At 41.2% G+C, this 12,938-nt stretch overlaps 1 protein-coding gene across 1 annotated transcript in view; it reads left to right on the top strand.

The window, feature by feature from the left end:
* Nucleotides 1–12,938, top strand: part of ko (Stork-head domain-containing protein knockout) — a 330,525-nt gene that overhangs the window by 165,562 nt on the left and 152,025 nt on the right. The window contains exon 2 of the mRNA XM_083112049.1: nucleotides 10,344–10,566. Coding sequence (XP_082968175.1) covers nucleotides 10,363–10,566 — 204 coding nt within the window. The 5' untranslated portion in view covers nucleotides 10,344–10,362. The remainder of the gene's footprint in view (nucleotides 1–10,343; nucleotides 10,567–12,938) is intronic.

Raw genomic sequence — 12,938 nt, 5'->3', positions numbered from 1 at the left:
ATCTAATGAATCCCCTCCAATCGGGATTCCGGCGCAACCATAGCACCTGCACAGCGCTCATCAACGTGACGGACGACATAAGACACGCCATGGACATTAAAGAAGTAACTATTCTTGTACTTCTGGACTTTAGTAAAGCTTTTCAGACTATTGACCACGACATCCTGCTATCCAAGCTATCCTTCCTGTACAACTTCTCTGACCCAACCGTAGCTTGGTTCCGTTCGTATATTAATGAACGCCAACAATGCGTCTTCAACTCTGGTGAGAAATCGTCGTGGCGATCAATCAGCGCCGGTGTCCCCCAGGGAACCGTCCTCGGTCCACTCCTCTTCTCTCTGTACATTAACCATATTCCTGACGCACTCGAACACTGTAAATATCACATCTATGCAGATGATGTTCAGCTGTATTTGTCATTTCCTCCAAAGAATATTGAAAATTCAATTCGCGATATAAATTATGATCTGAACAAAATCAGTACTTGGTCAGCTAATCATGGGCTACTAATTAATCCTTCGAAAACCCAAACTATTATTATAGGTTCACAAAAAATGCTTTCAGCATTTGAAATTTCTTCCCTCCCGCCCATAATGGTCTTAGGGAAAGCTATTAAATTAAGTAAAACAGCCAAAAATCTGGGCGTAATGTTTAATCAGCATCTCTCATGGTCAGATCACGTAAATTTAACTAGTAAAAGAGCCTTCGCTGCATTACACGCTCTTGTTCGGCTTAAACATTTTCTACCCGTTAGCATTAAAATCAAGCTGGTGCAAGCACTTGTTTTTCCACACTTCGATTACTGCGATTCTGTCTATTCCGAATTACCAGATGATCTGGCTCAACGTCTTCAACGAGTACAAAACACCTGCGTCCGCTTTATTTTCGATCTGAAATATAGGGACCATTTATCCGTTTTCTTTACAAAGCTAAATTGGCTCAAATTAATTGATCGGCGAAAGGTACACAACCTCACCCTTCTCTATAGGGCAATCAGTTCAAAGGAACCGGCTTATCTCTCGAGCAGATTCTCAATGCTTTCCGAATCACACAGCCTTGACACCAGATCGCGAGGGAGAACTCAACTACTCATCCCCCTTCATAACTCAAATTTTTATTCAAAATCTTTCACCGTTTCTACTTCTCGTCTTTGGAACTCACTGCCCCTCGAAATCCGAAACTCATCTTCAGTATATGTCTTTAAGACGCAATTAAAACATTTTTTATTGGGCACAAATAGTTAGCACATTATATTTTAGTGATAAATTGCATACAGTTAAGCGCAGAACAACACTGAAAATCCTTATTCACCTTAATATTTCAAATCCCTGACTACTGTCATGAATATCCGATTGTGTGTGTGTGTGTGTGTATGTGTGTGTTTTGTTGTATGTTCGTGTGTATAGGTTAGGATTTTATTCCCATATGAATTTTTTTTTCTTATCATTTTTTTCTGTAATTTTTTCTTTGTAATTTTATATTTCTCTTTTTATATTTTAAAATTTACCTTTCTATGTAATGGTTTAAATGTTGTTGTAAACATGGTTAAGTGGTAGAAAAGGCTACAAAGCCTTAACTTCGCCATGATAAACAAGACGCAATAAATAAATAAATAAATAAATAAATAAAAAATGCCTCGGAGCCACGATTTTCCATCTTGTTAATTTCCTTTCTGGCAGTTCTCACATTTATTTACTGACCACTGTCTTAATTTCTCTCCTTCTGTAATACACGCGATACATGCAAAGCATGCGTACTGAAATCTTGACATCTCATCATATAAATCTACAGCTTTGAACGGAGAAAGTATTTCTCCTGCCGCTTGTGATTGGTCGCAGCAGGAAAGGGAAAAGGAACCTTTGTGCACAGCGGAAAGAAAATGCACAAAGGGCGTGCAATAAACTTAATGAACTTTGCTCAAACGTCGGCGGTCAATTCGTGTATGACCTGCGGTGACGACCAATTGATTTAAAGAGCTCCCATTGCGGTCCTTAGCCGTGGGAATGCTATGATGAAGTAAAAGTGTATTTCCTGGTAGTTAACCTTCCATCCCAGATGGGGTTTGCTTTCTTATGGTTTCCTTTTACTTTCGAGAGCGTCGGTTGATTTAAGGAATCCTTGACTTCGATGCGGGGCACTTATTTAATTTCACTAATTGATATACAGCATTTGTTTAATTTATCCGGGATGTAATTCAACTGTCCGCACTCTTTCTCTCCCACTTGCTTATTCGTTTTCTTTCTCACTTTTCTTTACCTGCTTTTCATTCACTTCATTTCTTCTTGTCTCTTTCTCTCTCTTTCTTTCCATTTTCTCCCTCATTCCAAGTTTTCTCTATCCTTTTCTTCTCCTTTCCTATTTTCTTTTAATTTTCTTAATTGTCTTTCTCCTTCCTTGTATTTTCTTTTTCTTTCCTTATTTTCTTTCTCTTTTTTGGCTTTCTCTTTCCATGCTTTCTTTCTGTTTCCTTGTATTTGTTTCTTACTTTCTCTTTTGCGTTTGTCTCTCTACTTTCTATTTTCTTCTTTTTTCACTCATTTCAGACTCCTTGTCTTTCTTTTTTCCTTTCCTCTTTCCTTTCTCTTTTTAGCTTCTTCCTGCTTCTCCCCCCCTCTATCTCTTGACGAACCTTCGAATTATCCTCTAATCATCTCTATTTACAATCATCCTTTACCACTTTCTATTCTTTATTGTTCTCAGGCCCTCAACATCATCATTATTCATTCATCGCGGTTCCTCTCCTTGTTTCATATATTCCTGCAGATGTTCTTTGATACGTCGGGGCAGAAGGGGGAGATTACTAGTGCTCAAAGCTGGATTAATGTGGCCGCAGGGACAAGAGGTTGAGAAGTTGTTATATATATATGATATATATAAAAATAACGAGAGCTAAGTTGGTAGCGAAACAAATTCTAAGAGACGCAAATACCAAAGGAAGATTTGAACTTGATTCACCCTCTCTGACCGTTGTTCCAATCACGGCTGTGTCGACAACCATCTCCCGTGTAAACCACTATCAGTATATCTCTCTTCATTTTACAAAGGGCCAGCTCATTGTTTCGTGCCAAGCACTTACTTGCTACAAAAAAAAAAAAAAATATATATATATATTAACACTGACCTGTTAAGTGACTACTATAAGTGACTGGTATTTCTTCTTGAAAATCAGGTATTCGTTAATTTTGTGTTAATTGTTAACAGCCCAGTTATGAATCTTCCTTGTGTAAATTTTGCCTGTGCAAAATTAAGTAGGAGGATCTACTGTGATCTACAATTGATATGATTTAATCAGTTTTATGAATGCAATAAATTAAATTATGAGAATTAAATGTATATTTTGAATAAATGTAAATTTGATTTATTATATGTCCTTTGAAGATCGGGGTAAGGGCAGTGGATGTAAACAAGGAAGCGGTAGTGAATCCTTTAGTGAACCGCTTCTCAGTGTGTGATAAATAATACAGCATCCAATGCCTGGAGGAGAGTTTGAAGGAAGCCAACGTTTCAAAAAGTAGAAATGGTCAACAAGGAGCGTCAGCTAACGGTACTGTGTGTATCTGCTTGTGACAGATACACATACACGCACGCGCACACACACACACACACACACACAGAGAGAGAGAGATAGAGAGAGAGAGAGAGAGAGAGAGAGAGAGAGAGAGAGAGAAAGAAAGAGCAGTAAAATGTTGTTCTTGGTCCACATCATAAATAAAGCAACGAAAAAGAGTGATGTTGCGGATCTGCAAACGTGAAGAAATTCCTGATTACTTCTTTTTTTTGAAGACAGCCTGTTCCAATCCACGATACCCACGAAAGGAAGAACACAGAATTAATAGATATTTTATTTTGATAACTGAATTGTGCTCACTCTAGATAACATCTGCCTCTTTATCTTCCGATCTTTCACAGAAGACGATAGTCTTTATAAGAAACAAGCACGACACTTGACGACGTGTAAGCCTTTTAGAAAGTTTGCCATCTAGATTTAAAGCCAAGGTCAAGCGCAGAGGTCACGGATGAAGACGACCTGTGACCAACTTGAAGGAACAAGAAGAGGTCGTACAGCCCGCAGGCCGGGTGAGAACAATGCAGAAGGTCAATGAATTGGCGGCTGTGAAGATTTGTTGAGTCGAACGGTTTAATAACCTCTAGGCTCTTGATTAAATTATGGAGACCATTTGCTTGTGAAGGTCGCGTGCATGATTAGGCTGCTTGAAGTAGAGCAACTTTCTCTGCTGGAGCTTTACTTTTGGAACTAGATGTGGTCTTTGTTTTCGAGTGTGTGTGTGTGTGTGGAGACTTATTTCAGGTCATGCTCGCACAACTTGCTCACTCTCATTCTCAAGTATCCTCAGAACCCCAGCTCGCCCTCACATTCGTTTCACCAATTCGCCCTCACATCACCAGCTCTCCCTTACGTCGCATCACCAGTTCACCCTCAACGTCGCATCACCAGTTCGCCCTCAACGTCATATCACCAGTTCACCCTCACTCGCATTTTCACATGTCCTGCGAGGCCTTCCAGATGGCACAGTGGTAGCGTCGTCGCCTTGAAATCAAGGGGTCTCGGGTTCGATTCCCGGTGGATAGTGGTTCGGATCCCACTTTAAACTATAGGCCCAGTCCCGATTACTGTGCATAAAGAGGACTTAAAACAACAAAGCAATCAATCAATCACATGTCCTGCGAAGGGTGAAAATTATGCCTGGCCTTCAAATGGTAAACGCTTCTGATTGTAGCTGGTATAGTGAACGCAGTATTCCATAGCTTGATTCATAAATCACGTGACCACAATTTTATTCTCGATAACATGAAAACCTATAGGGATACGCATGTTTAATACTTTATTTCGTTGGGCTACGCCAATACAATTCTTAACTGTGCACGGTTGAAGTGTAGGTTTAATCCTGCAAATACAAAAATCTAGGGTGGAATGGAGAATAGAACTTAATACCGCTTAGTCCAAGTTGTACATCCACTGGCATGTGATACCGTGGAGGGTACTTCAACATACAGGACTTGTGTGAAACTCTTGATGGGTTTGGAAAGTTTGACCTACGCCCAGCACATCTCCAGAAAATAGACCCGGTGTGAAAACGCTTAAGGTTTCTATCGCATTTTGAAAGTCGTCTTGGTTATTTCTATTCAATTTGTGGTTATTTGGCTTCGTTTTTTACTTCTGGGATTTATCAAAACATAGTCGCCTTGGAATCTTGTAGTTAATTCACACGCGGGATTTAGGTATTGGGTAGTGAATCTGTTCCTGTAATCAGGCTAGCAAGTCTTCGATTTGCGAGTCAAATCTCGCTGGATTCATGTTTGACCGTTTATGGTTACGTTTTTATCATATGGAAGCATGAGGAGGGGATTGGGAGGGTTAGAACTTGAAGTTGGACTTCATTTTGCTTAAGGAATTAGATCTATATAATGATTTTGTTCCTATTTCTATTCATGAGAGCATTCAAAACGTTCGTTCATCCGTAGAGGCTACGGTTAGCGTAAGAACTGTAAATTATGCTATTTAGACATCTCTGAACTTCTTTCAATGACTCTTGATCAAATCATCATCCAGTTTTTTTTAATTTTCCTGTAATATCTAAAGCCTCACTCTTTTCCTAAGCTGCTCTTTTTCGGTGATAAATTACTTTTCAATCCGTGCCTTAATGTGAACGTCAACAGCATGACTTAAAAGTGCTTCACAACTTGATGGGATCCACGCCAGACATCGTCGTATTTTAAAAAAACAAAAACAAAAAAAAAACACTTTCGTATTGGTGGTCTTCACCCCGCCAGCATTCCTTTGTTCCTTGTTTTGAAAGCAGACACATTATGTGTTGCCTCATTAGCACTTTTGGCAGTTTCTTGTCCGCTGAAGGGCGCTGCGGTAAGTGCAGATGACGGCGGTGAGCAGCATCTTGGAGAAGTTGATGTTTGGAAGGCGTCAACAAGAAGGTTCAATTAGACAAAAGGGGGAGAACGGCAGAAAGGAGGGGAAAAAACTCCCAACGCATTCGAGATGAACGGCATGTTTTAGGGTGCCTAGATTTAAACAACGCTGAAAGATGTTTCAAAGCCAATTACGCAAGGCAGGAGTCTTTTCTTTCATGTTCCCTTCTCATCCTCAACCAGAAAGGTTTGGTTGGTGCTGGCATATCACGTGACTTCCTTTTTTTTTTTTTTTTTTTTTTTTTTTTTTTTTTTTTTTTTTTTTGAACCCAGAAATCGGAATCCGTACTATCTGAATCCTGAACTGCTGCTGCAATCTTAAATTCATTGACAGTTACCAGTACTATGGTAACATACGTATAATCAAATATACAATCCATTACTAATCAATACCATTGGGGGCTCCCGTATGGCGTAGTGGTAGCGTCATTGCCATGTAATCAAGGGGTCCCGGGTTCGATACCCGGTGGAGGCACATAGTGGTTCAAATCCCACTTTAAACTGTAGGTAAATTTCCGATTAGCCTTACTGTGCATAAAGTGTACTTAAAACATCAACTCAATCAATCGATCAATAATCAAGACCACCCCATCAAGTTGAAATTTTCCTGGAGAGAAATGACGAAGAGGTTCTTCGAGTGAATTCTGGAGGAAATAAGAAAGCTTTTCAGAGCCAATGTCACTCATCTTCAGGCCTGAAGTAAGCAAACTTTCAGCCTCAGTTCTTGTAGGTAGGAGGTGAGATAATACAATCTTGGATCCTTGATGGTTTCGCGACGATGAGAACAAATGAAACTGATGAAGGGACACTTACAAAGCACACCTATGTCCAGGTCAGTATCCGATACTAGCCTCGTAGCGTGCTGTGCTAACCACTTCGCCACGGAGGTCATCATAAACTTGGACCAGAACATATTTATCTCCAGAAACTCTTCCAAGTCCATAATGTTATCCAGAAAGTGATATTCAGATTTAATTCTAAGTACAGATTTTGGCATTCTGAATAGCAGCAATATGTAGTTGAGTATCGTACCGTTTTTCAAATTCTTTATCTATCTCCGAGTTGATGAAAGACTCAAAAACTGGAATTTTTCTTCGGTTTTAGCATGTCCCTCTGTTCAACCGTCGCAGACTCTTTAACAACATTTACAAATGCCCTTCTTCTTCTTCCATTCAGTCTTTCATTAACATGTTCTGCGCCAGGCTGACTAACTTGTAGAAATTGGAGAATCAATCTCTATCATTCGTCGTTGAATTCTACTACAAAAATTTTATCTTGTTGCCGTGAATTTACGCTACGTTTTCGAATATTTTCTTCTTTCAATTACACATCAAAGTATTTATCTTACCTCTTTAGTTCTTTCGATTCTTAAAGAATAATTCTTCATACTGGAGATGTGTGATATGCATTCCGCTTCTTTCTCTTTAGAGAAAGCTTAACTAAGACGAAGTACCACAGTTTATCTGGAATTGATATCTCATCCTCCAAGGAGGGGTCTGTGTACAAATCAAGCTCGAAAACGTGGCTAGAATTTTCATTTTTGTTTTGGAACCGGCTGGTCTCATTTGTATTTACCAGTGACCAACAGCCTGAAGATTGATCAGGAAGTTAAGCTACGACAAGCTAACATTACGTTAGCAACCTGAACGTGTAGAACTCTTGTGCAAGTCTGCAACATAATACGTCTTGTTGTTTTCCCTCTGGTTGTGGGAGAGGCCCTCCGCAAGTATTACCCTCACGTGGCGTAAGTCTGTTCCCATCCAGGATAATTTAGTTAAGTCATCGATCCGGCAGCCACTTTCGGACATCCGAAGGAGCGAAAGTGTGGATTCCCCTGGGAATCCCATCTCCCAAAACCGCAGGAAACTAATTTCCCCAACTGATGGTGTTTCCGAAGGCAGAAGCGTTGCTCGCCTTTTCGGTTTATCCTCGTCGAGGTCCACCTACTTTATCTTCAGGCAGGTTCTGCCTTCTGTGATTCCATTGTCCCTCTTCTGGTTCGGCATTTTTTTTGCCAACAAGAGTCTTTATTGTTACTTGACTGTCCTGCTCATTGGACACTGAAAGAAATCTAAGGACCTATAAATATGGTCCGCCACGCCAAAGATAAAATTTGAGGCTTTAGGACATTGCTACTCGGGAAGGCAAACAGGAATAATTATCATTGTTGTCTGCTTATGCAGGAATAAACGAAAGACTTTTTAATTGTTGGAATGTAATTTTTGCTCAGAAAAAGAAATCCTACCAATTAAAAAGACTCTTTGTTTCCCTTGACCAGTAAGGACTGTCATATGTGAGCACTAAGTTTAAACTGTGGACGTAACATGCATGTTTCTTACCATTATGTAGCAGTTTCAAGACCTGAGTCCGTAGTCTGTTCGATTCTCGTCTCGGAAGGTGTTCGAGTTCGTCAATATCCCATGGTATCCCATTGCATACTTAATCATTTAATTTAATCATCATTATATTAACCTTAAAAGGCGGAACACTGTTGGAACAACGATAGAAATACGTAAGAATTTCATGGGAAGATGTTTTGGTACTTTAGGAACCATTCAGTTTATTCATATAAAACTCTATTCCTATGAATTCTACATCGAAGCAGAAGAAATCACGAAGAGCTGAGTAACGTAGAGGATGAGGTTTATCCACCCTTACGAAATGTTTCACATTGTATGTAAGAGATACGTTATTACAGTGGACTATAATTATCTTTTGAACATGAACTGAAACAGTACATGTAGAACAGTTATACGTGGCCTGTCTAAAAAGTATCAGACTTTATGCCGGGAAAAGAAAGTCACTTTCCTGGTATGGTTCACATCCTAATCCCCTTCAATGTAGCCCCCCCCCCACCCTTGGGATTTCATACGCTTAGCCCAATGAACCTGCCATTGCTGGAAGCACTCACGGAATGCCTCTTTTGGAATGTCTCTCAACTCCGCCATCGCGTTGCGCATAATGTCCTTACAGCTGTTAAAACGGAAGCCTTTCAGTGGAGATTTTAGCTTCGGGAAGAACCAGGAGTCACATCCAGCCATTTCCATCATCATCATCTTCCGTTATCACGATGGTGAGAAACTCTGCATCCTTGTTGACAGTCTCCAGCATGTCTTGTGCGACGTCACGTCCAAGTTCTCGCTGTTCCTGCGAAAGCAGCTTGGGCACAAGTTTTGACAGAATCTTTGCTAATACCAATGCCATCAGCAATTCCCCTGACTGTCAAACGACGATCTTCCATTATGAAGGACCTCACTTTCTCAACGTTTTCTGCATTCCGCCTTGTTGATCACCACTCTCCACCGATGTGCGGCCAATTTTGAAGCGGTTCTACCAGTCCTTTATTTGGGTAACTATCATGTCATCATCACCAAATGCTTGTTGAATCTTGCGAATTATTTTCGTTTGCGTATCCCCCAAGCTTCGGGCAAAACTTGATAGAGTATCTCTGCTCCACACGTTCCGTCATCCTAGCGAAGAAGGAAATGCAACATTACACAGAAACACTACCTCACTCGCCAGCTACCCCTCATCAACTTACGGGCCTAACACGCCCAGCAACATGCGTGCACGTGTATGAAGGTTCCCTTCACCTCTGTGCAGAGTGTAGCCAACGTACTATAGATATTTTCCGCGGGAAAAGAAAAGGTCGGATACTTTTTAGACAGGCCACGTGTGGTAAATTATTCATTACTAATCTGTGACGAAAGTAACAAAGAAACATGGTTTTTGCTTGAAATCGGTTATATGCACCTCTGAATTGGGCCATCTTTGAAGATTGAAGAAGTATAGGCTATTTTCTTTCACTGTCAAGCTCATGGTGTTCACGTTGTCGTGGAGCAACTCCACGGGTTCTAAAGTGGAGGCAGTTCCTTAACATTGTTGATATGTATGAATTACGACTTCCAGTCGTAAATGATGTTCCTGCTAGCGTGAGATAGCGCAAGCTAGGATTTCGGTGTAAATACATGAACTTTCTTGTCAACTTCATTATGACAGCCTTTGTGCAGATGTCGTGGACATCCTATGATATCTGCATGTTTTTGAATTTGAAATCTAATTTTTTGTGTGCGTCAGCACTTAGAGGCTATTTTGCACCCGTCACGTTCTACGGGGTCCAGCCCCTTACCTTTCCTAAATTAATGTCATGTCATTAACTAAAATATTAAAACATTCTGACTTCGGTGAAAAGCTGAGGCTGCAAAGGGGCACTCAGCACACATAAGGACAAAACACATATGCCGAGCCTCGTTTGTCTGCAAAATGCAGAAGTGAGGTTGACAATTGGGTGACCTACGTGGAAGGATCAACCCTTACACCTCTGCATGTTTTTCAAACGTGTGCTCCATATCATGATTTGGAAACTTCTCTTACATGGTATCTTTCTTTTGTTGCAGGTCCCCATGTAGAAGGAAGATGAGCGTGTCTCGGGATGGGAGGGAGGCACCGCGACCGTCTCGCTGCCTCCTCATCTTGCAGCGATGCCTCGCCATCCAGCTACAGAAGGTGTCCCTGGTGGAGCAGAGGCCCTCCGAGAAGCAGGGGGACTCCTCCAGCTCCTCCACGCCGACGCCGCCCACAGAGTACTGGATGTACGACAGCGGGTACCTGCTCTTCCAGGTGAGTTATTCACGTGTTCGGAGGGGCATTACTATTGTGCCATTGTGATTGGCTCTAATTTGTAGCTCCGGTATAAAGCAATATTATTACGACTCCTAATTTTTATTTATCCAGGAATACACAGATGGCATCTTTCATGGTTAGGGTGGCATCTAATCGCCTTCGAACCTTTGGGGTATCCTGGTTGATGCAATGTACACTCCGATGAAGATCAAGTGTCACATACTTCAACTGTCCACATACATTGTGCCACTAAAGTACTCGCCACTTTATAGTGTCCTTACCTCATCCCTGTTCTTGCCGAAACCACAACCCGTGCCACTGTTGACAGTCGAAAGCGTTGCCACATCTTTTCTCTCGTCTCATCTATCAGCAGCTAGCCCTCCTCTGGCTATGGTTACTACGTCGCCCAGCGGCATATGTGTGAGGGAGAAATGAAGACAAGAACGTTACGAAACAAAGGGACTGGACCTATTCTTTCGCCACTCTTGAACAATACAGAAGGGAGCAAGAGAAGAACATCCACTTGCGCAACCCTCTCCAAGGGGAGGGTGAGTGGCAAGAGGCTTGGCAACTCCGAAGTAGCCTTCCTTTGTCGGTGTGCACTACACCCTTAGATTTGTGGCTGTAGTTTTCTCTCGGATTGGGGAGACGAAGGACGTTATAGTTGGTGTAGCCTGTATGTGAACAGGAGTGTACAACTAGTACCCGACCAAGAATAAGGCAGATCTTGTCACACACGAGACGAGTTTGCCAAGCATAGTCTCATGTCGTCTCGACACCAACCGTAGGGGCACTCAGGACAACACAGCCCATACATCTTGGCCGTGTGTTCAAGCTCCGAAACCTTCATAGCCTGTATCAATTCGGTTTCCAGTTGATAGTTTTTACACTTACATTTCCCAGTGCCCGACGTGAATATTTCACTAGAATGGTTTGCCGTTAAGGGAAATTTGGAAAACTTTTTTTTTTTTTTTTTTTTTTTACTAAAGTGTACTAAAGATTGACATCGTTCATGCTGAATAAGGATCAATATTTCTTCTCAGTCTATTATTTCTGAGATATTGAATATCGGTTCACACTTTCTTGTGTTCAAGTAGCCTATGCTTGGATCAATGACCAACCACTACAGATCACCATTGGTAATGATGCAGATGAGGTGAGAACGTAAATATATACCACAAAAAACAACCATGATCATAGTGGTAATATTTTTCTATTCCACTTGTAATGGCCTATCTTTATTGAAGTCTTTCGAAAATGTTCGAATGGAATTCAGACCCAAGAAAATTATATAACACAACTACACACTTAAGAGCCACTTCGCCCACCATCAACAATAAAATCTCACTACAACAACCAGATCTCACGCCTCTGTTTACCGAAAATCACCGGAAGTTACATCCCAAACAGCCCGAGAAGGTCTTCAAAGGACCCTTGATCCGGGTTCCACATGGAGGTAAAACTAAAACAGGCAATCATGTAAGGATAAAAAGGGAACATCAACAATAAGAAACCTTGCATTTCTTTTAGTGTTTCGCGGAACCGGGATATCCCTGTTGCAACATAGCCAACCATTCATCACAGCATTACGTCCCCTGGCAGTTCTATGTCTTAAATTAACGTTAATAAGTGTTGGCAATAAAAGCGCCATTCATACCTCTTGCAAAAGCAAGATTCCTTGTATTTTTTTTTTTTGTCTCTCCTCCTAAATCTCTTTTTAAGCCTATCCTTAGCTTTATGTAGTGGTTGGTATGGTCGTAAATATGGCTCAGGAGGACCTTTGGTCTTCCAACGAGATACCAATCTTTCTCGCTATCTTTACCCGTGATCCCATTTCAATGGAGAATAAAAAGCGTGCCCATTCCGAGGGAAAGGGTGCATAAGAACTGGAGGAGCAAGGTAAGAAGCTGGAAAAAGTGTGTGACGTAAACAGATTGACCAGAAATGTCTTGATTTCCAGCGGTGGACGTCTCGCAGACTTGCGCAGGATAACAGGTCCCGTCTCGGATCGGCTGGCGCGGTTGATATTCGATTTGACGATAAGATCTTGCCGAAAGAAATGATGTTGATAGATGATGGTTCTTTGCAGGTTTGAAAATTGCATCATTTGTGACGCAAGGTAAAAAGTGATAACTTTTCATCGCCTGCTCGTTGACGTGAGTGAAATTATTCAAGGAAAACGGCGTAGTGCACGCTCTTTTAAATCATGTTCTTTATGCTTCTAGAGTCGAATCACGTTTGGGATGTAGTCGTGGTTTTGAATGTAGGCAGACACCTACACCCTACGTTGATGGTTGTGCATGTCCCAATCAAGGTGGTAAATCCCACAATATGGCATAGAGATTGAATACGATAATTTTAACTACTGA

The sequence above is a fragment of the Lepisma saccharinum genome, chromosome 1 (genome assembly GCF_977018435.1).
Source record: "Lepisma saccharinum chromosome 1, izLepSacc3.1, whole genome shotgun sequence".
Lineage (NCBI taxonomy): Eukaryota > Metazoa > Arthropoda > Insecta > Zygentoma > Lepismatidae > Lepisma > Lepisma saccharinum.
This window is presented reverse-complemented; position numbering and strand designations above follow the sequence as displayed.